The 27,321-nt window shown below is 37.9% G+C and overlaps 1 protein-coding gene across 1 annotated transcript in view; it reads left to right on the forward strand.

Annotated features, from left to right (window-relative positions):
* Cep350 (centrosomal protein 350) overlaps positions 1-27,321 on the forward strand; it is a 135,879-nt gene that overhangs the window by 54,985 nt on the left and 53,573 nt on the right. Inside the window, exons 14-24 of the mRNA XM_027417338.2 lie at positions 1,443-1,612; positions 3,864-4,050; positions 9,412-9,614; positions 10,687-10,850; positions 13,037-13,147; positions 13,486-13,626; positions 17,085-17,221; positions 19,095-19,217; positions 21,780-21,946; positions 26,095-26,291; positions 26,986-27,170. Coding sequence (XP_027273139.1) covers positions 1,443-1,612; positions 3,864-4,050; positions 9,412-9,614; positions 10,687-10,850; positions 13,037-13,147; positions 13,486-13,626; positions 17,085-17,221; positions 19,095-19,217; positions 21,780-21,946; positions 26,095-26,291; positions 26,986-27,170 — 1,785 coding nt within the window. The remainder of the gene's footprint in view (positions 1-1,442; positions 1,613-3,863; positions 4,051-9,411; positions 9,615-10,686; positions 10,851-13,036; positions 13,148-13,485; positions 13,627-17,084; positions 17,222-19,094; positions 19,218-21,779; positions 21,947-26,094; positions 26,292-26,985; positions 27,171-27,321) is intronic.

Here is a 27,321-nt window from a genome sequence, read left to right on the forward strand (position 1 = left end):
GTGTAAAAATTTGTTTTTGTGGTGGATGAGGAAAATAAGGTAGACATTTAACTTTGTGATCCTAAGTAATAATTTTTTAAATCAAGAAAACATCTAAAACTTTGACATCCACTCAACATCTAAGCTTTGAAAAGATAGATTACAACAACTGATGATTATTGGACCCTTAATATGCAAGACACTGAAAGGATACAAGGATTTCCCTTTATAACTCATTTTACAATAGCCTGATTTGGGAAATATATTCTAAGAATACCTGTTTTAGAGAGGATATGGAAGAATAGAGGATAAATTGTACAGAAATCACAAAATGAATTTGGCTTTTCTAGAGTTTTGTTCCCTAAATTTTATTACCATGTAAATTTATAATTCTTCCTATTCAGTATCTTTTTTATGTATATCATAAAGTATAGCCCCCCAAAATTACTAAATAATCTTATAAAAATTAGTTGTAATTTTCTACTACCTGGAATAGTAGAAATGAATATGTATAAAAGCATAACAGGAAAATTGTAGTTTAAAATTTGAACCCAATGGGGAATGGGACTGGAGAGATGGCTCAGTGGTTCAGAGCACTGACTGCTCTTGCAGAGGTCCTGAGATTGATTCCCAGCACCCACATGGTGGCTCACGACCTGCAGTGCAGCCTGATTCTCGCTTCTAAGATGCATGAAAACAGCACACATATACATGAATAAATAAATCTTCAGAAAAAAATTATTTGAACCCAAGGATTAGATTTTTAAATTAAGGTTTTTAAGGATTTAATTGTGGTGAGATTAATATCATCAATCAATATGATTTGATGCATTTTACTGTTAAAGTAGAATATATTAAATTATTCTTCTCTAAGTGTATCAGAGGAAAAATAATTGTGCTATATAAAAGTATAAATTTGAGTAGGAATTGAGGCCACATTTTCCCACAGTCAACATCCTATTTTTTTCTCATATATGTCTGAAATATTTCTTTTTTCTTTTTGTTTTTTAAAATAGGGTTTATGTAGCCCAGGTTGGCCTTGAACTTCTGGTTCTCCTGTTTCCACCTCCCTAGGTTTTGGGGTTCTGTGGACCAAGCCCAACACTCATGCATGCTACCCAGATACTGCCAACTAAGCTACATCTCTAGGCCTGAAGCATTATTTTATTTGGCTTCACTTCATCAAACAACTCATCTGAAAATCTTCTGAGTAGTAAACTGAGCCATAGAGATCCTTTGAAAACTGATAAAACGATCAGATATTTACACTGTTTGTTGGCATGTCTGCAACTATTTAATCTCCGTACCTTTTGTTATATGTTTGTTGTTGTTGCTTTTTCTACTCAAGAGGGTAAGCTTTGCTTGTGGCATCTGCTCGAGGTATTCAGAGCTCCTTTGAAATAGAATTTGTGACCTCAGACTTTTAATTTTTTTTCTTTAACCTGTTACTTTCTCCTTACCAGAATTGGTGGTAGCAACTTAGGCATTCAGGAGGACCACTCCAGCAGAAAGTCTGCCTTCGATCTTTCCTCTGTGGACGGCGCCTCTCAGCATTCCTCAGGAGCTCAGTCTGCTTTGTCATCTCGTTCATGTGCTTCTAAAGGAAAGAAAGGAAGACAGGATAAGATAGACTGTAAGCAGAATTCGACTTGATGACTTTTTCTCTTCTCAGTGGTTTTGTGGTAGTGACCTAAAGTTATAGTTTGATTCTATAAGTAGTAGATAAATTTATTTGTGAAAATGTATATAGCATTTACATTTGTAATTATAATCTTTTGTCAAACTTTTTAATATGTTTTGTGTTCTTTAATTTTGCATTTTTTTCATTTTGTATTTTAATATAAATGAAATACATAATTTAAAATTTTAAGAATTTCAGATACTCATTCAAGAAATACAAATCAGGGCCAGAAAAATATGGAGATGGGTAAAAGTACCTGCTGTACAATTCTGACATATGGGTTAGACATATCCCTGGAACCCATCTAAAGGTGAACAGAGAGGACACAGAGTTGTCCTCTGATTGCTGTATCTGAACTCTTGTATGTGTGCACATTCTCTTTCTCTTTCATACACATACACATACACTAATAAATACAAGTTAGAAAAAGAAGTACAAGTCATGCTTAATCCTTCTGTTCAGAGGTAACTACTATTATAATTTTTGATGGCTTTTCACAATATATACACGAAGCCACAAATGCCTTTCTTTTAAAACAAAAACAATATTATTATGCAAATAATATTGCTTTGAAACTGTTTTAAACAAACAAAGAACTTGGTAGTGTATCATGTACATTTCTAGGCATCATCAAATGTGGTCCTCATCAATAAAGCAGACAAGAGTTCATATGGTGATTCTGAAGAGCTTGAGGAATTACTGGAATAATGTGTGTGTTACAATACTTAGCATAGTAGTTGCTCCTGTTGGCACTCAGTACATTTTTGAGTGATTGAGATACCTGCCAATGTCTGTAGTTCTTCTCAATTAGAAAAAAAATCACTATATGTATATGCATGATACATGTCTGTGTGTGAAGGTCAGCCTACAACCTTGGGTTTAGTTCTCCCTTCCACCTTGAGATAGAGTCTCTTGATGTTTGACAGTGAGCACAGCAAGCTAGCTGTCTCGTGAGCTTCTGAGGATTCTCTTCTTCCATCTTACTGTTTACATGCTGTGATTACAGATGTATGCTACCATGCCTGGTTTTACATGGGTCTTCATGGATGGGTAGCAAGCATTTTGCCCAGTGAGCGATCTTCCCAGTCCCATATTTGGTCTATACACCTACACCTAGGGAGACATAATGATCATGCAAAAGCTTCTTAGCTCACAAAATGGTTTCAAGCTTTGGAGTGATTTTTCTTTTTTTTTAATAAGTTTTTTTCCTAATTGAAAAGATAAACTGTTTATCAAGTTGAAAATGTGAGGTGGACTAGGAATTCAGGAAGAAACTAACTGGTCAGTATAAGAAACTAAATTTGAAAAAGTTTTAATTGCCTATAATTTCCATGTGTAAAGACTCCAGTGCTAACATTTCACAATTTCATTGTGGTAAAATAATATACATAGCTGGGTGTGTTGGGGACATGTTTTTAATCCTTGCACTCCTGAGGCAGAGGTAGATAGATCTTTGAGTTTGAGTCCAGCCTTGTCTACATAGTGAGTTCCAGGATAGCTGGACTGTGTACAGAGACTGTCTCAGAAAAACTATAATAATAATAATAATAATAATAATAATAATAATGATACATACTAGAATTTTATCAGGCTGAGAAAGTAACTCAGTTGGTAGAGTATGTGTCCTTGCCTAGAATATACAAAGCCCTAGATTTGATCCCTGCACTACAAAATATGTGGTGTGATGGTGCATTCCTGTAATCCCAGTACTCGGGAGGTAGAGACAGGAAGATCAGAAGTTCAAGGTCTTCCTCAGCCACATAGTGAGATAGCGGACAGCCTGGGCTACATAAGATGCCATCTTGAAAAAAAAAAACAAACAAAAAACCTAGTCATTTAAATCTATCTCAGACGGTATGGTTCAGTGACATGAAATCTACATTTGTCATTGCAAACATCACCACTACAGATCCACTCTTCCCTCCCCAGCCATTGGCAGCCTCTGCTGCTGTAAATTTGACTAATCTAGGTACTTCAGGTATGTAGAATATCAGACTCTGGAATTACAGCCATGTACTGTAACATCCATTTCCTTAAATGGAGGCAGAAAAATAAACTGCTTTATTCTAGATGTGGAAAATAAGTTTTAAATATAAATTAATTTTTAAATAGTCCAATTTGTACTTTTATTACTGAAATTTTTTTATCAGCTATCTCAGTAAGTCTACTGTTGGAAATTTGCTTACAAAAATTTGCTTTCCAGGGTTGGATTCATTCACTGGAAATGCTCAGAGCTCACGTATTGATGAGGAGAAAGTACAGTCTGACTCAGAGCGTGGCTCCCATCAGGGAAAGAAACTCGGGACTGGCAGCAAACTTGCTGTTAGAGACTATGAGCAGACTCTGGACTCTGAGAACACTTTGGAAGAACTTTCTGGGCATTCTGTGAGGTAAAGCAGTATATATATTCTTTTTTTTTTTTTTTTTTTTTTTTTGGTTTTTCGAGACAGGGTTTCTCTGTGGCTTTGGAGCTTGTCCTGGCACTCGCTCTGATGACCAGGCTGGCCTCGAACTCACAGAGATCTGCCTGACCCTGCCTCCGGAGTGCTGGGATTAAAGGTGTGCGCTACTGACGCCCAGCAAAGTATATATATTCTTTATGCTACAGTTTGCATATCATTGAAGTTACAATATTGACATTCAATGTATTTGGTAAATTTCAACATGGCTCTTCACCTTTCACGTTCAGCTGGTATAAAGTTGTTTACTTTCTGGAGGACATTGTAACCTTGTTCATAGCTGTAGACATCAGTTTTAACATGTGGCAATTCCTCGTTGCAACTGTTAAAATATCTCCCGTAATTGTTTGCCTCAAGCACAAGCCATTTTTCTATCCTGAAGTCATTGTCATACTGTTTGTGGCTCAGTCTTTTGTCAAAGCATTAGCCTTTCTTGGGGGTGCATGAGGTTAACTACTCCATAGAGAAATGCTAAAGAACTCAATACTACTGGAGTGTTCCCATTGTAGCACAACAGAACATTTCATTTCTACAAGTGTGTCTTCCACTCTAAACACAACTACTTAGTAACCTTTTGATCTCATTGTTGAAATTATTTCTCCCTCTGTTTTTCTCTTGTGCAGTTAAAACCATTCAAACATAAATCTGAAGTATCACTTTTAGACTGATGATGGAATTTGTATAACTGTATTTTTTGGGGGTCAAATTAATTTTATTGTGCTCCATGATGAATTGCCACCAGTGCAACATCCTATTCACTATACATTTCAAAAAAAATTCACATACTAAACAAAATTTCAGTTGATAATGGAATTGAATGATTGAAAATATGAATTTCATAATACAATATGTGTCTAGCTGAAATAGTCTATCACATAGCATTTACATATAAAAGGTGTCATGCTATTTTGTTAAATGCAAAGGCTACCAGATAATCACATAGCTTGATATATCCGTGAGACTTGCAGATGATGCACAGGTATAGTTCCACCCATAGTGCAAGAGTATAACTGTAGTTTTCATTCTTTAAAAAATACTTTGAAGTTGAGTGCACATGCCAGTGTGCCTGCCTCTCTCTCTCTCTCTCTCTCTCTCTCTCTCTCTCTCTCTCTCTCTCTCTCTCTCTCTCCTCTCTCTCCTCTCTCTCTCTCTCTCTCTCTGTGTGTGTGTGTGTGTGTGTATGTGTGTGTGTGTGTGTGTGTGTGCGCGCGTGCGCGCGCGCGCGCGCGCGCGCCAGAGAGAGAGAGAGAGAGAAAGAGAGAGAGAGAGAGGTGAGTGTGGGCATTTGTGGTTTGCTGCCTGTGTGTGGAGGTGAGAGGACGAGGAGTCAGTTCTCACCTTCCTTCCTGTTGAGGCATTTTCTTTTGTTTTTGCCATGCTGTTTCTGTTATAACTTTGAACTCCAGGTAAGCTGACCTTTAAACTTCCAGGTGACTCTGCTGCCCCTGCCTCTCATCCCACTGTAGGTTGGCGTGGCATTACATCTGCTATGAATCCCGCTATAGGGGTGTGGAATCCATCATTTTTGCTTTTTAAAGATGTGTGCTATTAGATTGAATTCAAGATATTAGCTTTGAGTGGAAAGTAATTTTTACCTATTTTGTTGTCTCAATGGCCCTCAACTTTTTTTTTTTTCTGTCTCATACACTTATTTAGGGTGTGGCTTATAAATAAGCTTTAGTCAGTTGCTTTCTCTGTAGTTACTGCTCATCTGTCTACATGAAATCTTTGCATTGCTTTGGTCATTTTAAAATCAAGTCTTGACTGGGTGGTAGTGAAACACACCTTTAATCCCAGCACTCAGGAGGCAGAGGCAGGCAGATCTCTGTGAATTTAAGGCTAGCCTGGTATACATAGTGAGTTCCAGGACAGCCAGAGCTACACAGAGAAACCCTGTCTTGAAAAACAAAAACAAATCAAGTTTAGGGCTTATGAGCTGGCTCACCAGGTCAAAGACCTTGCTGCCAAGCCTAAGGATCTGAGTTCAATCATCAGGTCTTTCATGGTACAGGCGGACAGCTGATTCTCACAAGTTCTGCTTCCACCTATACATAAGTGTGTACCAGTGCTTTTCTTTCTGGCTACCAACCAGCTCCCAAATCAAGACACTGAGACTTTTTATTTAGTTAGGAATTCTTGGCCTTATATTAGCTCTTATTTTAATCTGTTTCTCTTTATCTATGTTTTGCCTTGGGGCTTTTTACCTTTCTTTCCTTCTGTGTATCTTATTTTCACTGCTTCTTGTGTCTGGCTGGTGGCTGCCTAGCTTCTGACCCCGGCATGTCCCTCTTTTTCTTCCTCATTCTCTCCCCCTTCTTCCCTCTCTTCTTTTTTTGTCTAGATTTTACCTCCTCCTTATTCTCTCTGTCCGCCAGCCCTACCTGTCCCTTGCCAGCCTAGCAATTGGCCATTCAGCTTTTTGTTAGACCAATCAAGTGCCTTAGGCAGGCAAGGTGAAACAAATGCAACACATCTTTACATAATTAAACAAATATAGCATAAATAAATGTAATACATCTTTATATCGTTAACAAAGGCAACAGCAAAAACAACATATAACATAGTTTTACACAGTTAAAGTAATATTACACAGCATAAACAAATGTAACACCTCTTTGCCCAGTTAAAATAATATTCACAGCATACATGACATCCCCCATCAAATAATCACATAAACTTGAAGTAATGTTTCCTTAACTTGCTTTTTCTGTTACATATAGATGAGCATTTTTAATGTTTTCATGTTATATCATCAACACCATCTTTAATGGGAGCTGGACAGATGGCTCAGAGGTTAAGAGCACTGGTTGCTATTCTAGAGATCCTGAGTTCAATTCCCAGCAACCACATGGTGGCTCAAAACCATCTGCAATGAGATCTGGTGCTCTCTTCTGGAATACATGCAGACAGAACACTGTATACAAATAAATAAATAAATCTTTAAAAAATTAAATTGCTTTGTCACTGGATTCAGGATTCATAAAAGCTTATCCTTCTGTAAGAGATGCTCTGATAATTTAATTTGATAAAAATCTATAAAGTTAAACATTTCTAGAATATGAAATCCAAGCTTAATAAATAGTCCATACTGTAGTCTGTATCTGCTCTTCATCTGTATAGATTCACAGTGGATAAAGTTATTTGAGCCTGGTTAAGGAGGAATTAAAGAAATAAATTAAAATTTTTTAACTTACTTAGGAACACTGAAAACTTATCTTTTTGAAATGGTAGTCTAAGGGAATCTTTTCTGCAAAGCAAATATAATTCATCTTTTAAAAACTACAGTGAGTTATAGAGTCCTTCTTTTGTTTGGCATTATAGATTTAAAATGAAAATTCCTTTTAGGCACTGAAAATAAATTTGACTGTAGTCTCCTATACAGTGTTTTGCTTTCCATGGTTCAATTATGGTCAAATGTTGTTGTAAAATATTACATGGAAGGTTGTAGAAATAAGTGACGTCTTTCTTTAAAGTAATACTGTTCTGAATAATTGCATACCATTCAGGCCCATCTTCCATGTGACTCATCTCTTTGTCCAGTGTTTTTATGTTTGAGTTCAAATAAACCTTATTTTGCTTATTGATGGATTCCAATCTGAAGGGTAGTAATGGGGCTAATTTGTATATGCTAAAGAGACTTTATAAAGTGCTTTATTTAAGTGAAAGGTAAATATTTGACATAAAAAGGAAAGGAAAAGATTTATGCTGAAGATCTTCAGTGAATAAATCTTTTATCCCTGAGACTGAGAGGACAGTAAAAGAAAGTCACAGTAGTTTTACTGCAACATCTCACACTGGAAAGCTTGCAGCCACAGTTTGTGCCAAGTTAAGGTGGCAAAGTTGGATTAGATAGTTGAGAGATGGCTCAGTGGATAAAAGCACTTACTGTTCTCCAGAGGATCTGGGTTTGGTTCCCAGCATCCACATTATAGCTCTCAACTACCTGTAACTCCAGTTCTAGGGAATCTAATGCCCTCTTCTGACCTCCTGGGGCTCCTGCATAGATCAGGCAGTGATATACACTCAGGCACACACACACACACACACACACACACACACACACACACACACACACACACACACACACACACACACACACACAAAATAAATACTTTTTAATACACAGAAAAGGTGTGTGTGTGTGTGTGTGTGTGTGTGTGTGTGTGTGTGTGTGTGTGTGTGTGTATGTATCAGGCTTTGGTACTGCCTAAGGCTTCAGGTATCCATTGGAGGTTTTGGAATATATCCCTCTTGTGTATGGAGAGGCACTACTGTTATACTCTCTAAGTCCTCAGGAAGACCTTGGAAAGCCAGTAAATACTTCTCAAAACTACCTTTATTTAAATACTTAAGCCAGGCATAATTTTTGACTTTGAAATTCATCACATTTTTTCACTTATTTTAGATTATTAGAAATATGCTAATTGTGCTAAATACCTTATAGAGTGTCTTTTAATTTATTCAACAAACATTCAATACAAACTAACACGAATGATATGTTTTTTTGTGTTGAATTAAATGCCTTAAGAGTTGTTACAACCAGTTATGTGAGGTTACTTAAGAAAAAACTCAGAAAGTGTTATAGTATTAAAAATTAGGAGCTGGGCAGTGGTGGTGCATGCCTTTAATCCCAGCACTTGGGTAGTAGAGGCAGGTAGATCTCTGTGAGTTCAAGAGCAGCCTGGTCTACAGAGCTAGTTCCAGGACAACTAGGACTGTTATATAGAGAAACCCTGTCTTGAAAAACCAAAACCAACCAACCAAACAAACAAAAAGGGTATGTATAGGTAAACATATATTAAGTATTTGGAGATGATAACATGAAAATAATTTTTTTGTGATCTTTGATTTAACAGGAAATGATGATGCTAAAAAATTTTAAACACACAATGATATTTTTATTTGAGACATGTTTTAATATTTGTTTCTAATGTTTTTACATATAGTTATATTTTTATTGGTGTGTAATGGCTATCTTAGATTTTACTTCATAATGCAATGAATAAACTGTGATATATATGACTTGTTAAGCACTAGTTTAGACAGTAACCTACTTTACAATTTTATTTAGGGTGGGTTTTACCTATCTTGCTCAACACTGTATTTAGTAACCAGAGAAGTATTTATACACATCCAGTCAGAGCAGTGACTATGTTGAGTGAATGCCTACATCATAACTAGTATTAGTAAAGCTAAATAATGTTGGCTAAGGAAAAAAATGTTTGTTATTCTTATTGCTTGGCTGCTTCTTGGAGTAGTTTTCCTAATGTCTTTATACAAAAAACCTTCCAGTGGCTCATCAGACAAGGGAAGATCTCAGAAGACTCCAACTTCTCCCCTATCTCCAAGTTCACAGAAATTGTTACAGTTTGACCTTCCGGGGACTTCTTTAGAAAGGTCAAAGTCCTCAGCCATAGTTCCTCCAGCTACAACTGGATTTAATCCCACTGCAGCTTTCACCGATGTGAACAAAATAGAGATGGCTTCAACACCAGGCAAGTAAACTCATGCAGGCAAAAGTTTAAAAGTGAAGGCTTGAGGTGTAGCTCAGGTAGTACAATGATGGCCTAGCCTGCATTCAACTCTGAGTTCATACCCTGACACCACATAAATCAAGTGGTGGTGTTTACCTCTAATCTCAATACTTAGATGGTAGAAGCCGAAGTTCAAGGTTATCCTAGGCCACCTAGTGAACTAGAAGGGCAGCCTGAGTTACCTGAAACCACATTTCAATAGAGAAGAAGAAAATACCAAGCACAACAACGAATTTAAAAAATATACTATTTACTTTTTTCCCCTGAAAATTCCTTTTTTTCCAACTAAGTGATAAGGAAATATTACTTCAAGTTTATGTGATTACTTGGTGGGGGATGTCCTGTATGCTGTGAATATATGTTTCTCTTATTGGTTGATGAATAAATGCTGATTGGCCAGTAGTCAGGCAGGGAGTATAGGCAGGGCTACCAGACTAGAAGAATTCTGGGACGAGGAAGGCAGAGAGGAGCCACCAGAGAGATGCCATGTAGGTACCGGGAAGATAGGATGCCGGACATTCTCCAGTAAGATAAGGCCATGTAGAAGTACATAGATTAATAGTTATGGCTAATAATTAAAGAGAGCTAGCCAATAAGAAGCCTAGGCCATCAGTTTATAATTAATAGAAGCCTCTGTGTTTATTTGGGGCTGAATAGCTATGGGACCAGGTGGGACAGAACCTCTGTCCATAGTTACTCTTTAAAGTATTAAACAAAAATTGTGTAGAGAATTAAGTATTAAAAAGCTTAAGTAAGACATTCAACAATGTTCACTTTTTCCCATGTTGCCAGCATTAGTCAAAACTTGTCCCCAAAATAATATATTCCATCTGCTTGTAGACATGTAATATGTATGTTTGCATATATACATACCCATAAAATAAGAAAAGAAGTAACTGTTAAAATACAATATATTAATAAGTCACTGTCTTTAGTTCAAGGGAATGGTAGATTCATTACATGTTTATAAAATGAGAACTTGTGTTGCCATTTATGTGAACCTTTTGATTTAATAATTCTTCTGTCCCCCCAGGGTCTAAGCGTTTTTCTCCTGCTGGCCTTCAGCATCGCATGGCTGCAGAACTCAGTTACCTGAGTGCTATTGAGGAGTCAGTGCGTCAGTTGTCAGACATGGAAAGAGTTAGAGGCATTTCACTCGCTCAGCAGGAGAGTGTATCTCTGGCTCAGATTATAAAGGTACTAGTTGAAATTTTTCTTAATTTTTTTCCAGTCGTTTCTTCTTTTCTTTGTGTTCAGAAATAACTCTTAATGAGTTTTGCTTGTTTGAAGAAAATAAATTTTCAGGGCAGACATGATGGTGAATATCTTTAATCCACCACTTGTGAGGCAGAGGCAAGAGTATCTCCGTGAATTCAAGGCCAGCCTATTCTATATAGCAAGTTCCAGCACAGCTAACAGTACATATAGAGAAACCCTGTCTCAAAAAAGAAAAAAGAAATGGAAGAAAGAAAGAGAAAAAGAAAGAAAGGAAGGAAGGAAGGAAGGAAGGAAGGAAGGAAGGAAGGAAGGAAGGAAGAAATGAAGAAAGGAAGAAAGGAAGAGTCTGGTGGGTGGCGTAATCCCAGGGCTCAGGAGGCAAAGACAGGCAGATCTCTGAATTCATGGCCAGCTTGGTCCACAGAGTGAATTCCAGGACAGCCAGGGTTACAAAGAAAAACTCTGTCTCAAAAAACAAACAAACAAACAAAAAAAAACAAAAAAACCAAACAAACAAAAAAAACCCAAAAAAAACAAAAGGAAAGAAAAATTTCAAACTTTCAAGTTAGAATAAAAAATAGTCTATACAAGACCTATAAAGATCCCCACCTCCCACCTCCCCCAAAAAAAACCTTTCCACCTGGATTACTAAAAAGAAGCCTGAAGCCTGATGTGTTGGGCATGCTTGCAATCATAGCATTTTGGGAAGCTGAATGAGGAGGATCAGGAGCTTGAGGTCAACTGGGGCTATATAACCAGACCTTTCCTCAAAGCCCAAACCAAACCAACCAAAAGATTTGGAAATAGGGTATTTGGTAGGAGAACGTTAACATGACTATTCTTTTTCATGTACTTTGTCTTTCATGTTTTATGTTCTATTTTAATGACTGAAAATTAAACAGTCATCTTTTTTATTTCCTAATAGAAATGACTCAGTTTGTCTGCATTGGGTTTTTTGTTGTTGTTGTTGGTAGTGATTTTTGTTGTTGTTGTTGTGTTTTGTTATTATTATTTATTTAAGATTCATTTGTTTATTGTGTGAGAATAGCCTGAGGAGGTCAAAGGACAACTTGTGGAAGTCATTTCTACCACGTTAGTCTTAGGGATGAACTCAGGTTGCCAGGCTTGGCAGCAAGCCCCTTTACTTGTATGATCTTGTATGATTTTGTTTGATTTTTTTTTTGATGCTTTATTTGAATCGCCAACCAATCAAACCATTTCTGAGATCCTTTCTGCTTCACAAGGACACGTTTGAAAAAAGTTAGGGATTTTCTACTCAGTCACTGGATAAAACTATTGTTGCTTAGTCAAGGTGGGCAGGAATCCTGAACTCCCTTTAAAATATGAAATAGTTATACACACACACACATACTCACACACACAGACACACACACACAGACACAGACACACACAGACACAGACACACACACACACACACACACACACACACACACACACACACACACACACACACAGGGTTTTGGTTTTTGTACTACTTCCAGGCTAGGTTATAATTTTGGAAATCCCAGTTCTGTTCATGGCATTTTATAACTTCATGTACAGCCTGTAGTTTCCTACAGGCTAACCACTTATAGAAAAGATAGAACATATATGTACTTAGAGCTAACATTATATGGAATGATGGAGCCAGAAGGCTTCTTGGTAAAAAGGAGACTGTCAGTGAGGCAACATTTTAAATAAAATTGCTCCTTCAGAGACAAAGTCAAAAGAAATCCTTCAAAGAGTTAGATCCTATAGATTTTGCTTTCTAACAAGCTTTTGGTATTCATTCTTACTTAATCTTGCACATCTTGGAAAATTTCTATATTTCTATAGCGACACATGGTAGATAGCCACTAAATCCTGTTGGTAAAAGCATCTGATGACTTTTGAGTTTACTACCTTTCCTTTAGGCTCTAATTGTTTGCTATAAATCATTTATATTGTGAGTCTAATGTGGTGGTTTACTTTTGCAGTCCTAGCTATGAAGTAGGCTGAGGCAGATTTCCTGGTAGTTCAAGGCCATCTTGATTCAAAAAGGACCTCTTTGAATTAAAACGAAAGGAGGGAAGATAGGGAACAAAGGAATGTATTAATTAACTGTAGCCACTATATCAAAACAATTTAATGCTGCAGAGTTAATATTTGATCACTTTAATTTAAAGGCACAACAGCAACGCCATGAAAGAGACTTGGCCTTATTGAAGCTAAAAGCTGAACAAGACGCTCTGGAATGCCAGAGACAGTTAGAAGAAACCCGGAACAAAACAGCTCAGGTAATTTATTTTTGTGGCAGGTACTGATTTTTTTAAACCTAAAATTTTATATTTAGAAACTTCATTGTAGAACTCCTGAAGCATATAGGATTTAAAAAAAAAAGGTTTTAAATAATATTTTCGTACTTTATATGTCATAATTTCATGACATTAGAGTCATGTAGCAACCCTTTGATATAAGCAGTCAAGACTAAGTCCTAATTTAGAGAAGTGGCAACCAAGGTGCATAGTAACCAGTCATGCAAAGACCCATCAGCTGTGAAATCCAGGTTATAAGTTAAAACTAAGTTACACAAAAGGAAAACTAAAATCTAAGCTTTTCACCATTTTATTTATAGGCCCATTCGGAATCATTACAGCAGGTGGTTAAATCACAAAGAGAAGTTACTGAAGTCCTTCAGGAAGCAACTTGTAAAATAGCAGCTCAGCAAACAGAGGCAGCTCGCCTCACCACAGATGCAGCTCGGCAGATCTGTGAGGTGAGCCTTCTTTCTTCTTCTAAGTCATTCTGAGTAACTTAGGTCTTGCCAGTAATGGGTGTCTAACAGTTAAGAGATGTATACTTTAACTTAGTGACTTTTAGTGAGGCCCCATTAGAATAAAATTATTACATACCTCGATAAAGTGTACATATGATTGTCAGAGGGGCAAACAAAGATAGAGAACTCTAAATTTCTATTTTCTGGTACTTTTTTTTTTATGAAAGTATCAACTCTATTGATACATAATTTACAAATAATATATTGAGTTACACACAAACACACACACACACAAACATATATATATATATATATATATATATATATATATTCACTGTGAGAAATAGGATATTCCTATCATTCCATTCCTTCATGACTATGGGTCTGTTGGGTTTTTTGTTTTGTTTTATTTTTTTATAAAGGCAGGACCTCATGAAGTCTAGGCTGGTCTAAAGAATGCTATGTAGCCAAGGATGACCTTGAACTCCTGACTCTCCTTCCATTTATATCCCATGTGCCAGAATAAGAGGTGTAAGCTACTCTCTTGGCTTACATATTTTTGTTTTTACCCATAGTGAGATTAGTCATCATCTTTTAAAAATATTTTATATGTGTGGGTTTTTTGCCTGCATGTATGTTTGTACACCACATAGTGAACATGGAGGCCAAAAAAGAGCATTAAATTCCATGAAACTGGAGTTAGAGACAGTTGTGAGCTACTATGTGAGTGTTGGGAATTGAATCAGGGCCCTCTGGAAGAGCAAGTAGCCAGTGCTGTTAACCACTGAGCCATCTCTCTTACCCTTCAATGTCTTTTCTTTTGCTGTACCAATAGTAAAACCAGAAATAATTTTATTTCTTTCTCTATAAAAAGGATATTATAACCTATGGATAGAGTTTGATTTTTAGAAATTATGAAAATTAGAACTACTTGTGAAATGACTGCCATTAAAAAAAAATCTGTGTCAGTGATGATGGTACACACTTTTAATCCCAACACTCAGGAAGCAGAGGCAGGTGGATCTTTGAGTTCAAGGCCAGCCTGTTCTACAGGGTGAGTTCCACAACAGTCAGGGCCTCAGAGAGAAGCCCTGTCTCAGAAAAAACAAACAAACAAAAAAACTATGACTCTATGAATCTATGTAGTGTTCTGTGACATTAACTAAATATAAACTCTGTCTCCTTTCTTAAGCAAAAATTTTAAAAGATTTTTACTTTTTAAAAATCTATGTGCTGGATGTGAGCCAACCCTGCCAGTTTGAGCATGGGAGACCTAGCCCCACCCCTCATCGGCCACATGGTGGCATGAGCTGAGGAGAGTTGCCCTTCTCCTGTCCCCACTCATCAATGCCTAAGGCATTGAGGAGAGTTGACCCTGAGGTAACAAGTGTGGGAGAGCTGTCCCTGTCCATCACCACCCCCCCATCCCCCCCAAAGCTGCAACACTCGTGGGAAAAGCAGGCTCTGTACCTTCAGGGCAGCACAATAGAGCCAACCCTGTTAGCAGAGGTGTGGCTGAGCCAGCCCTGAAGTTGTGAGCATGGGAGAGCTGCCCTCATTTCTCATCTGTCTTGTGGCAGCTTGGGTGGGGAAGAGTTGCCCTCACCCACCCACTCATCAATAACCTGGGGCTGGAGGTGTGGGTGAGTCAGCCCTGAAGCTATAAACCTGGGAGAGCTGTCCCCATTTCTTATCTGGCAGACCAGCTGTACACCTGCCTAGGCCCAGATCCAGGGTTATGACTTGGCCTGCCCCAACATCCACCCCATCTATGACCTGCTGGAGCAAGTGAAGGGACCTGACTCTCAAACCCAAAGCTGCAGGATCTCTACAACACCAGACAACAGCAGGATACCCAGGAAGAGTCTTAGGGGGAGGGCCCAGCATCTATAGTGTAGTAGAAACCAAAGGCCTCAAACTAGACTGATGACTCTTTGCAGTAAACACTTGCAAGTAAAGATAAATGGACAAAAGGGTTTACTGACTCACTGTGTCACACGATAGCTTCCATGACAAAATTTTTAAATTTTCCCCCTTTTTATTTTTTTCTCTTAAATTTTGTTTTATTTGGGGAGATGCAGGGTTGGAGGACAGATACAAAGGGATGGGGACATGAATGGAATCAAGCTACATGATGTAAAAGACACATAGAATTAAAAACAAAAACTATGTGCTGGCCATGGTGGTGCACACCTTTCATCCCAGTACTTGTAGGCAGGGGCAGGTGGGTCTCTGTGAGTTTGAGGCCAGGCTGGTCTACAGAGGGAGTGCCAGGACAGCCAGGGCTACACAGAGAAACCCTGTCTTGAAAAACCACCCCTCACACACATAAAAAATTGTGATTATGTATATATGCATGTCTGTGTGTGTGTGTGTGGGTTCCCTGCAGAGTCAGAAGAGTTTATTGGATCCCCAGGAGCTGGTTTACAAATGGTTATGAACCACAAAGTAGGTGCTGGGAATCGAACTTGGGTCCCCTACAAGATCAGTATGTACTCTTAAACACTATACCACCTCTCCAGCCCCTCTTAAGAAAATTTTAACTTAGGAGAAAACATTAACAAAAGATTTTTTAAAATATTTTTTAAGTCATCAGATGAAGAAATAGTTTAAAGCTGTAATTAAAAAATTACCAAATAAATACTAAGTGTAATGGTTACAATAAGGGCATAAAGAGATAGGCAAATGTACTTTATGTTACAAAATATTTAGAAAGGAAGCAAGAACTAGGTTTATTCTCAAGGGAAGATTTAATGTTTGGTTTACTGTTGTTTATTATATGATTTTAAGGTGTATCCTATATGATTAATAAATTGTTATAATGGATAAAACCTTAGAAATTATGGAACTTAGTTGTTTTTGTTTTTTCCAAGATTTATTTTTACTTATGTCTATATGTGAGTGTCTACACATGTTACTTTACCATGTGCATGTCTGGTGCTGTGGGGGCCAGTAGAGAGCGTCTGACCCCCTGGAACTAGAGGTACAGATGGTTAAGAGCCTCCATGCGTGTGCTGAAAACTGAACCAGTTCCTCTGTAAGAGCAGCTCTGCCTAACTAACTCCTTCCCAGCCCTTCAATTTGCTTTCCTAAGATGAACCTGTTATGACTTCCTAAGATGAACCTGTTATGGTAGTTTATCAGAAGTAGAATTATTTGATTTCAATTCAGTGATCTTTTTAAAACTTACACTTATTTATTTGTTTGTTTATTTACTTGGAAGAGGCAGGTTAGTTCAAGTGTCAAGGTCAGAGGACAATTTGAAGGAGTTGCTTCTCTCTTGCCACCATGTGGATCTTGGAGATCAAACTCAGGTCCTCAAACTTGGCAGCCATTAGACGAAGACATCTTGCTGGCCCCAGTTCAGTGATTTTTCCGGGGCATTGTGCTCCTTTTTAGGTCTCCTCTGATACTGCCTTCTAAAGTCTACTTGTGCTGTTTTGTGTGTTCACATTCAGATGGCAGAACTAACTCGAACACATATCTCAGATGCCATTGGTGCTTCTGGAGTCCCCCTAACAGCACTGTATGACCACCAGCGGCAGCATCTTCCAGACTTCATGAAACAACTGAGGACCAAAACTGAAACAGATAGGTAAGTATTCAGCCATTCAAAAATATGTGATGAGGTATATTTTATATCCTTTGCACAATTTAGGGTATTGAGAATACAGTTATGTGCATATGGTCCAGTGGGAAGAGAAATATTTGGTAAATATTCAGTTAAGTGATTGAACACTTTACAAACGTAGGTAAGTGTTATAAAAGAAACACTCATCTCAGAGGTGCAAAACACTGGGATTTAAATAGCAGGGAGGGCAGGAGGTCAGAGAAGGTGGTGTTAAAGGCTTGGGATATAGTGGATGAGGAATGAGTGATATAAGGAGGGAAATGGGCAGATTAAAAGCCTTGAAGGAAAAGGGAATACAACATATTTAAGGGGAAATGAAAACAGAAAAGGCCAGTGTGATGGAGGAAAATGGTAGGAGATTTAAGGTCAGTTGTTGGGATAATGTATGAATCAAAACATAGTTCTTTGTGATCTGTATATTTGTAGCTTCAGTGTCATTGGTATACTATAGTTTTTACTGTTAGGATGGAGTTGTTAATTTTATTTGTTATATAAAGGATAAGAAGGGAGGGTAGGACAATGAGGATTAAGATAGAATTGTTCAGGTAAAATTGTTCAGATTGTTTCGACTTCTTGGGCATCTGTTGTGCTAGAGTAGGTTAATTTGGTAGTAAATATGAGTGTAATAACTTAAAGTACTAAAGAGATAATAAGGAAACCAATTATTAAAATGTGGTCATAAAAGTGTATTATTTCTTCTATAATGGGTGATGTGGTGTCTTGTAAGCCTACTTGAAAGGGGTAAGCCATGTAAGATATACAGAGGTTAGGCTATAATTTAACTTTGACAGAGGTATGTAATGAATTTACTAATACCTCATTGAGAAAAACATAGAGGTTATGAGATTGGCTTGAAACCAGTTTTAGGGGTTTGGACTCCTTGCTTTCTTATTTTACTTTAACATAGATAGGTTCTTTGAATGTGTGGCAGGGTGAAAGACTGCCATTGAGTCAGGGTAGGACCTTGAAGATGTTAGAATTTTGGACTTTAGAAATAATGAATAGTCATTTAAAAAGTTTTTAAGATGGGATCTTACTTTGTAGTCCTGGCTAGCCTGGAACTTACTATGTAGACTGGGCTGGCTTCAGACTCAAAGAGACCTGCTTCCCAAGTGCTGGGACTAAATAAAGGTGTGTGTCATCATGCCTAGTTATATTGTGGGTGTATGTGGTTTTTCTTCTGGGGAAGTTTTAAAAATTTTTTTATTCAGGGTCTTGCAATGGAAATCAGCCTGGCCTAGAATTTACTTTGCAACCCATGCTGCCTTGATCTTGTGGCTGTCCTCTGGTTTTTGTCCTCCCAAGTGCTGAGACTACAATTGTGATCCATTACTCCAAGCTTTGTGGGTTCTTTGTTCTTTTCTTTTCCTCCTTTCTTTCTTTTCTTTCTTTCTTTCTTTCTTTCTTTCTTTCTTTTTTTTTCTTTTTTCTTTTTTCTTTTTTTTTTTTTGAGACAGGCTTTCTCTGTGTAGCACTGGCTGTCCTGGAACTCATTCTGTAAGAGCCCACGCTGGCCTTGAACTCAGAGATCCTTCTACCCCTGTTTCTTGAGTGCTGGAACAAAAGGTGTGTGCCACAACCGCCCAGCTTGCTTTGTGGGGTTTTTCTTAAATATTTTGGCTGTCTTTAATTCACAGAAACTAGCAGTGAATAGAGGAAGCATTCTTTATATCTTATGCATTCTTTTCTAGGTGTGAATTCTAAAATACTTTCTAGCACTTATTTTATAATTTTATGCATTCAGTGTTTTATCTCTTATACTGTTAAATAGCATTTAAAATCTTTATTCTACTGGAGACCTAATGTTTAATCAGGTCTTGCTGTGTTTTGTTTTTAGGATAAGTCTGTCTGTTTCACTCTCTCAGAGTAAGGAAGGAGCTCTGGATTCAAAGCATCAGAAGTATTCCCCTTCGTATGATAGTTATTCTGAGTCTTCAAGGTACAGGAGTCAAGATCGAAGGTGAAGAAAGTTTGTATCAGTACACTTTGGTGAACTCTGATAAATAATGATTTAGACATTGCTTTTTCCTTCTTAATTTTGTTTCCATAAACTGAGTGATGTCTAGCTTTCAAAGTGCCAGCCTCCCTTTTTGATTAGCTAATCTATAAAATATCTGTCCATGTAATAATGCAGCTACTATTCCTTGAGAGTATAGTAATATAAACATTGTGTAGGTTGTTCCTTCTACATGCAACATAATGATTTTTCAAATCAGACAATAATATGATTAGACTAAAGAAGGGAACTGAGACCCCTGGAGATATGAGTTCAACTAGGGGCCAGAGAGACCACTCAGTGGTTAAGAGGACTTGCTGCAAAGTCATCATGACTGGAGTTTAGATCCCAGCACTCACATCATACCCTATGTTCTCCTTGCCTGAGTGTCTACACATGCAGAAAACACTTCTGCATACACTTAGACACACAGTTGTACATACACATAGGTAGTAACACATTATGGATTTGAGCCTTTATTTGTACATTTCCACTGACATCCTTTTTTCTTTCCTTATTTATCTTCTCCTTCCCCCACTGTTTTCTGTTTTCTTCCTCCTTATCTTTTTCTCTTTTTCCCTCCTCCTCTCTTCCTTTTCCTTTGAGATTGTGATCTTACTATGTTACTCTTGAGTAGCTATAATTGGGGTTACAAGCATGTGTTACCATGAACACCTTTATTCCTATCTGTTGATGTTAGCATATATACTAATACTATGATTAATATTGAATAGTTTGCCATTTATACTGGCACAATATTAATGCCTATATTTCTCAGTTATTGGTCAGTCCTCTGTGTAGATTTTACAGGCTCCTTTCTAGAATTTCTAGTGGTACAATAACTGCACCATCAAGTGCAATAATGCATTAACTAAGAAAAGGAACCAAAAACTTGAAGAGTTATGTGTGATAAGCATGACAGATATTGATTACTTATTACATCTGAAGCCACGTGTTTCGTTTTTAAACTTTACTGAGAGTTACCACCACTGGAACTTCATTTCGACTGTTGGGTTACTACAGTGGATAGTAGGGTTCTTATTCAGCCATATGATAACTAGGGCGATTTTTAAAGTTTGCACCCAATTCAGCTATTCAATGTTTGAAAGTTTCCTCAGGCCATCTAGGTTTCCTGTGACTATTTTTACTTCACATGTTTCTAGGGCTCATCTATGTTACAGCGTATATCACTACTACTATATTTATATCATCAAATTATGCTTTAGTGCATTCATATATTACATTTTGTCAGTTTATAACCTTTTGGGTTGTTTCTGATTGGAGGTATCATGAATAATTCTGCTGTGAACATTAATGTTCAAGTTTTTATCTGGATGTACGCTTTCATGTTTCATGAGTATATATTTAGGGTACTGGAGAAATGGCTCAGCTGTTAAAGGCTACGTTCACAACCAAAAATAAGAGTATATATTTAGGGATTACTGGACTATGTGATACATGTTTTTGTTTTGTTTTTGAAAGACTGAAACATTTCAAGTATTGCCAAACTGTTTCCCAAAGCCTCAGTTCTTTCTCACCAGGAGTGTAAATTTTCTCACATCCTTATGAAGACTAGTTACAGTCTTTTGGTTTACAGGTGGGGGACCATATGCACTTGGATCTCCCAGATTCACCATAGGTAATGACAGGATTTGCAGGTGAAAAAAATACAGGAAAACTTAGCTCTGAAGGTAGAAAGAAAAGTATTAAGGATAGAATCATATAATATAAGAAAAGAGAGGTTTTATATAATACTTACTTTTTATGTAATTTTAGGCTTTCAAACATGTAGCAGGAATAATATAAAGTCCTTAAGTATGTTTCATTCAGAGTATCCAAATGCTGATATTTTCACTCTGTCTGTCTGCCTGCCTGCCTACTTATTTATTTATTTTAAAGGAAGTAGAGCTTTTGAAGAAGGTACAAGGAGCTGAAGATGACCGGTAAAGTTTGCCTAATATGTACAAGACTCTGGACTCTCAGTTCCTAGCACCACATAAAACTAAATGTGGAGGTTTGTGGTGATAGTCCAATTCATGGGATGTAGTCATGTAGACCAGCAATTGAAGGTCACTAGTTTAAGGCCAGCATGGGCTACATGAGACCTTGTCTAAAAAAGAAAAGATCAGTACTGCCTGGTGCTTTTACAGAGGAAAAAGCAATTCATGAATTTGACAATTAGAAATTTAGATAGTTTATCAAGAACAGTTCTAATACCACAGTTAGTGATAAGTCACAGTGTTTGATGAAAAAAATGGAAATAGTGAGTAGAAGCCTCCTTTTAACCAGAAATTTGACTATGAAATGAAATAGGGGAAGTGATAACCTGAGAGTAGTGGGGTACCTGTTAGGTTTCCAAATAAAACTTCTCTTGATCTTTCCAAAGTATAATTTACAGTATGTATGTCTGTCTTCAGTTTATGCTTTAACTATAAAGCACAATCTTTTGGGCAAATAAGTTTGCTTTTAAGTTATGATTCTTAATTTCTTTTTGTATGTTTGTTTCCATAATATCTATGTAAACAGAAGCAGTGGTAGCAGCCGTCAGGAAAGCCCTTCAGTTCCATCTTGTAAGGAAAATGAGAAGAAATTTCACGGTGACAAGATGGAGAGTTCAATTGATGAACAGCTTCAGACTGCTGCAGATGATTCTTTACGCAGTGATAGTATTCCATCTCTTCCTGATGAGAAAGGTAACTTTTCTTGTACACATGTGCATTTCCTCGTACACATATGCACATTTCCTTGTATATATTTGTAGAAACTGGAGGAATAATGATCCTTGGGACAAGGTGGCAGAAACTCCACTAAACTCACACATTGACTCATTTGCTTTTTTGGTGGTCCTGGGATTTGAACTGAGGGCCTTATGCATGTTAGGCAAGACCTTTATTGAGGAACTATATTCTGCAGTCTTGTATCTGGAAAATAGTAGTTAAAAGTGATAGAGTTGCATATTTAACTTAAGAGGTTTCTATCAAAGTGTTGTTTCTTTTTACTGCTTCCAATAAATTGAAAGAATTAAGAAAAAAGGAGCCAACCTTGAAGGTTCCGAAAATTTTTAGCCTATCCACATTTTATTTTTAAGTTGTGTGTGTGTATGTGTTTTGCCTGCATGTATGTCTGTGTACTACATGTGTACATGGTGCCAGCAGAGGCCAGAAATTGGCATTTGGGTCCCCTGGAACTGGAATTACAGATGGTGTGAGCCAGTATGTGGTGCTGAGAATCAAAACCGGTACTGTAAAAGAGAAGCAAGTGTTCTTGACCACTGATTCATGTCTCCAGCCCTGCCAATCCACATTTTAAGAGGGGAGGTGCAGTGGGAGGAAAAGGAAGAAAGGAAGCATATTTTGGAGAGAATACCAATAGTGTGCCTGGACATAAAGATTAGCCAAGGATTTGATCAGCCTTTATAACAGAAACCAAAAATAGTTGTGGTTACCAGCACAAACAATGCCAGTCTAAACTAAAGTAGGCAGGATAAAACAGAGGAGAATAGACTTCTGGGATCAGTCAGTAGAGTGTCTCAAGCTGTAAACATGCCTCTTCTTCAAAAGGGAGAATAGGGACTTCTGGGGCAATTAGCAGATCAGCAAGGCTGCCACTGTCAAATCAGGCCAAGGTGTCAAGGCTATTCTATTTTAGAAGGTGGGTTTACCCGTGCCCCCCACCCCATCAATTAGACATTGACAAGTTAAAAAAACAAAACAAAACAAATGCTAGCATTGTCCATACTATTTTCACATTTATTTATAGTTGTTATCAAATTGAATGGCTGAAACATTCTCACTTACATAAGTGTTTTACATCCTTGGATTTAACAATTCATACATAAATAGAGCTAGAAGAACTAACTACTAATGCTTAAGTTCTGTTTTTCTGCTTGCAATGTCAGTCAGGTGTATTTTGACCCTGTGGGGGAAAGAATGTCCTCTCTCTCTCTCTGTCTCTCTCTGTCTCTCTCTCTCTGTGTCTCTGTCTCTGTCTCTCTGTCTCTGTAGGGGAAGCTGTAGCCACGCCTACCATGCCCTGGGCGTGGTCAGGCACACCTGTAGCCAGCCCCTAAGTAGGCGTGGCTACAGCTTCCCCTACATCTGTCTCTCTCTCTGTCTGTCTGTCTCTGTCTCTGTCTCTCTCTCTCTGTCTCTCTCTCTCTGTCTCTCTCTCTCTGTCTCTCTCTCTGTCTCTCTCTCTCTCTCTCTCTCTCTCTCTCTCTCTCTCTCTCTCTCTCTCTCTCTCTCTCTCTCTCTCTCTCTCTCTCCTGTTTTTGAGAATGAAATGTTTCCTGGCATGGTAGGTGCTTAAGCATGTTCTCCACATGCCATTCATCTACAAGCTAGTTGGCTGTCTTTTGCCATACTTGTTACATGTTTTTTGTGGGTGACATCCAGGTTCATGGTTTTTTGTTTGTTCCTGTTGTTTTTCAAGACAGGGCTTCTCAGTGCAGCCCTGGCTGTCCTGGAGCTCACTCTGTAAACTCACAGATCCTCATGCCTCTGCCTCCTGACTGCTGGGATTAAATGCTCATGTCACCACTGACCAGCCAGGTTTATGTCTCTAAAAAGGCCAACCGTGTAGCTTTCACTTGCCTCTCATGAGAACTTTTTTATAAGAGAAGATCTGGTTTTTTTCGAGAGTTTGTGAATCTTCAGTGCCCAGTTCCTGTCCCATGCCAACGAGGCCTTGCTGCTCTTCCACTAGAGGGCACTCTTATAGCTTTGTAGTGCCTTGGTTCCTAGGTATTTTACCAGCAGTCAATTTCTGGGCAGTTTGCTGTGAGTTCTAGATAAACAAATTTCTTTTTTCCTTTGATTGGATCTCAGTGAACTATGTGTGGTTCTAGTGTTAGAGACAATGGCAGTATGGTTGTGATAATGAACACAATTTCTCATTCTTAGGAGACTACCTGCCTTCTAACATAGGAGTATGGGCCGGGGGTGTATGGGTGGGGAGGCTGCGGCGTAGAAGGTGAGGTGTCGTGTTGATCCTCTCAGAGAGCAGATGGAGACAAAGACCATCCTAGAGTTTGAGATCTGGTGGAATTTGCCTTACTAGGTTTTGAACTTGCTTAATACCTGCCACCCACTTCTTCTTAGTTTCTCCCATTCAGATAGGAGTGTCTGGTTTGTTTGGTTTTTGTTTTGTTTTGTTTTGCTTTGCTTTTTCCTTATCCAGCATTTGATTTTGGAAGTCTGTAGCTTTTTGTTTTGTTTTGTTTTATAGGGTCACAGCCCAACAGGCTTTTGCTGAAGATAGACTCATACCTGGAATTTCAGTCACATTTAATTTAGATAATATTTAGATAAGGCTTTGAACTTGGAGTTAATGCTGGAATAAGTTAAGATTTCAAGAATGTTTGGAGAAGGACATATGAGGACATGAATTATGTTATGGACTGGATATGTCTCCTCTAAAATTCCTATGTTGAAGTTTTCAATTTTTACATGATTATGTTTGGAAATTGGTCTTGTAGTAATTAAGATTATCAAGGCCATAAAGGTGGACTTCTTAATCCAGTAGGACTGGTACCCCCTTATAAGAAGATGGGACACTTGAGACACACTCACAGAACAAAGGCTGTGTGAGGGCACAGCCAGGTGATTGCTGTCTGCCAGCTAGGAAGTGAGGTTTCCTTATGTGTATGTACAAATGTGTGTGTGTGTGTGTGTGTGTGTGTGTGTGTGTGTGTGTGTGTGTGTGTGTGTATCACCACTTTTTTACTTTTGTTGTTTGTGTGTTTATGGTTTCAAGACTGATCACTGTGTTGGATATACAATAATTGGGCTCATCTCTGGGAAAGGCTAACTCTCCTTCCTGCAATCAATAGCTGTCTGGAGTTCTTTGTCTAGGGGTAGGGCTCATGAAATTTTTTTCCATCCCACATTTAATGTCAATTAACATTGTTGTTGTTCTGGTCTTGGCATGCAGCCATTTCTAGGAAAGACTGTTTGGTTACAGACTTCATGGTATTCTGACCTTTACAATCTTTCCACCCCCCTCTTCTTCTATGTGTCTTAGCCATTGATGCAGGAGCTGTTATGTAGGTGTATCTTTTGGGTCTGGGTTTCCCACAGTCTTTTGATTGTGGTTTTCTGTGATGATTTCAATTGCTGTAAAGGGGTGGTAGCTACACTTACACTGTGGTGTAAGGATAAGATTTAGAATGTGGTAAGGAACCATGCTGATCTAGGAAAGTGGTGGTATTAGATTCTTTTCCAAGGTTCATGACCTCACTAATCCCAGGAAGTTATCGAGGTTTCCAGTACCATGCATGACTTTTTTTGTGTCAAGTGGACCTTAACTAAGTGTCCATCCACTTAGACAGCTGTTGATTACCACCGGGCTGTGTGGGACCCTGTGTCACACTCTTCTTCCCCCACAAAAGAATTATGATAATTCTCTTCATTCTATTAGACTCGGCTTCTTTTTTTTCTTTTCAGGTTTTTTTTATTTGAATTAGAAACAAAATTGTTTTACATGACAATCCCAGTTCCCTTCTCCCTCCCGTCCTCCCCTACCACTCCCCCCAACTAAAACCCTACCTATCACATATCCTTTCTTCTATTCCCCTGACTCAACCTTTCTGCTCCCTCATGACATCTTCATCCTTCCTCTTCTCCCCTTCTCATTCTCGTAGCTCCCTCCCCCTCTTCCCGTGCTCTCAATTTGCCCAGGGGATCATGACCCTTTCCCATTCTCCAGGGGACCATATATGTCTCTCTTAGGGTCCTCCTTGTTTACTAGCTTCTCTGGCAGTGTGGATTATAGGCTGGTAATCCTTTACTCTATATCTAAAATCCACATATGAGTGAGTACATACCATGTTTGTCTTTTTTAGACTCGACTTCTATTGCAACAGAATACTCCCTGAAATTTGATGAATCTATGACAGAAGATGAAATAGAAGAAAAGTCATTTCGCTCTTTGCTGCCTTCTGAGAGTCATCGAAGATTTAACATGGAAAAGAAAAGAGGCCATCATGACGACTCTGATGAAGATGCTTCCCCAGACAAGACTGCACTGTCTTCTGCCAAGGTGTGTTTTTACTTAGGAGGTAAATGGTTGCAGTCAGAGAATTCATTTTATATAAATACTAGTTATATAGCTGGCAACCAACAGAAATATTTTCCAAGCAATCAGATTTATATTATACATATAAAATCTGGCTTAGTTTTTTAAATGAAATAGAATATAGATTTATTAGCTATAATAAGACCTTTAAGCATCTTAGCCAGTATTGCTTATAGCTTTTTCATTTCATCCATCTAAAAGTAGACATTCTTCTTTCCAATTTGTATGCTTTTTAGAAAACAGGGACAAAATTTTACCCTGCTTTGGTTCCCTGGGTCAGTGCATGGCTTGCAATATTTGTTCATTAAGATTTTTTTTTTTTTTTTTTTTTTTTTTTTTTGGCTAAATGTCAGTCCCTCTCAGCTTTTTGGGTGACATTTTTTTATGGTAGGTAGTTTTATGAAATGCTTGTTTGCTTTATTTATTTTCTTTCTATACCTTTCTCTTTTCTTTCTGAGATGAGATTCTCACTGTGTTGCTCAGGCTTGTCTCAAACTCATGTACTCATGTAATCCTATCTGAGGCTCTGGAACTATAGACATGTGCCCCCACCCCTATCTTTTGTAATTAACTTTTTATAAGTGTATAAGTTTTTAAATGAAGTTAAATACCAAAAGATTTAGGAGGTGTTAAGTTTGAAATAAATTCTATACTTCAGGAGCTGAGCATGCCGTTCTCAGGAGGACAGGATAGCTTTTCTAAATTCACTATGGAGATGGTGCGACAGTATATGAAAGAGGAGGAAATGCGAGCAGCTCACCAGTCCTCACTTCTGCGTCTTCGAGAAAAGGCCTTAAAGGAGAAAACGAAGGCTGAATTAGCCTGGCTAGAACATCAAAAAAAGCAAGTTCTTTCAATAAATACCATTTTTACTATTCAGTTTCTTTTGAAATAAGAAATGCTTCATGTCTTAAGATGGTTTTGTTTGTTTTTGGTGTTGGAGAATCAAACCAGGGTTTGGTGAATGCTAAACACTTGTGCTAACCATCAGCTG

This window comes from Cricetulus griseus, chromosome 5, assembly GCF_003668045.3.
Source record: "Cricetulus griseus strain 17A/GY chromosome 5, alternate assembly CriGri-PICRH-1.0, whole genome shotgun sequence".
Lineage (NCBI taxonomy): Eukaryota > Metazoa > Chordata > Mammalia > Rodentia > Cricetidae > Cricetulus > Cricetulus griseus.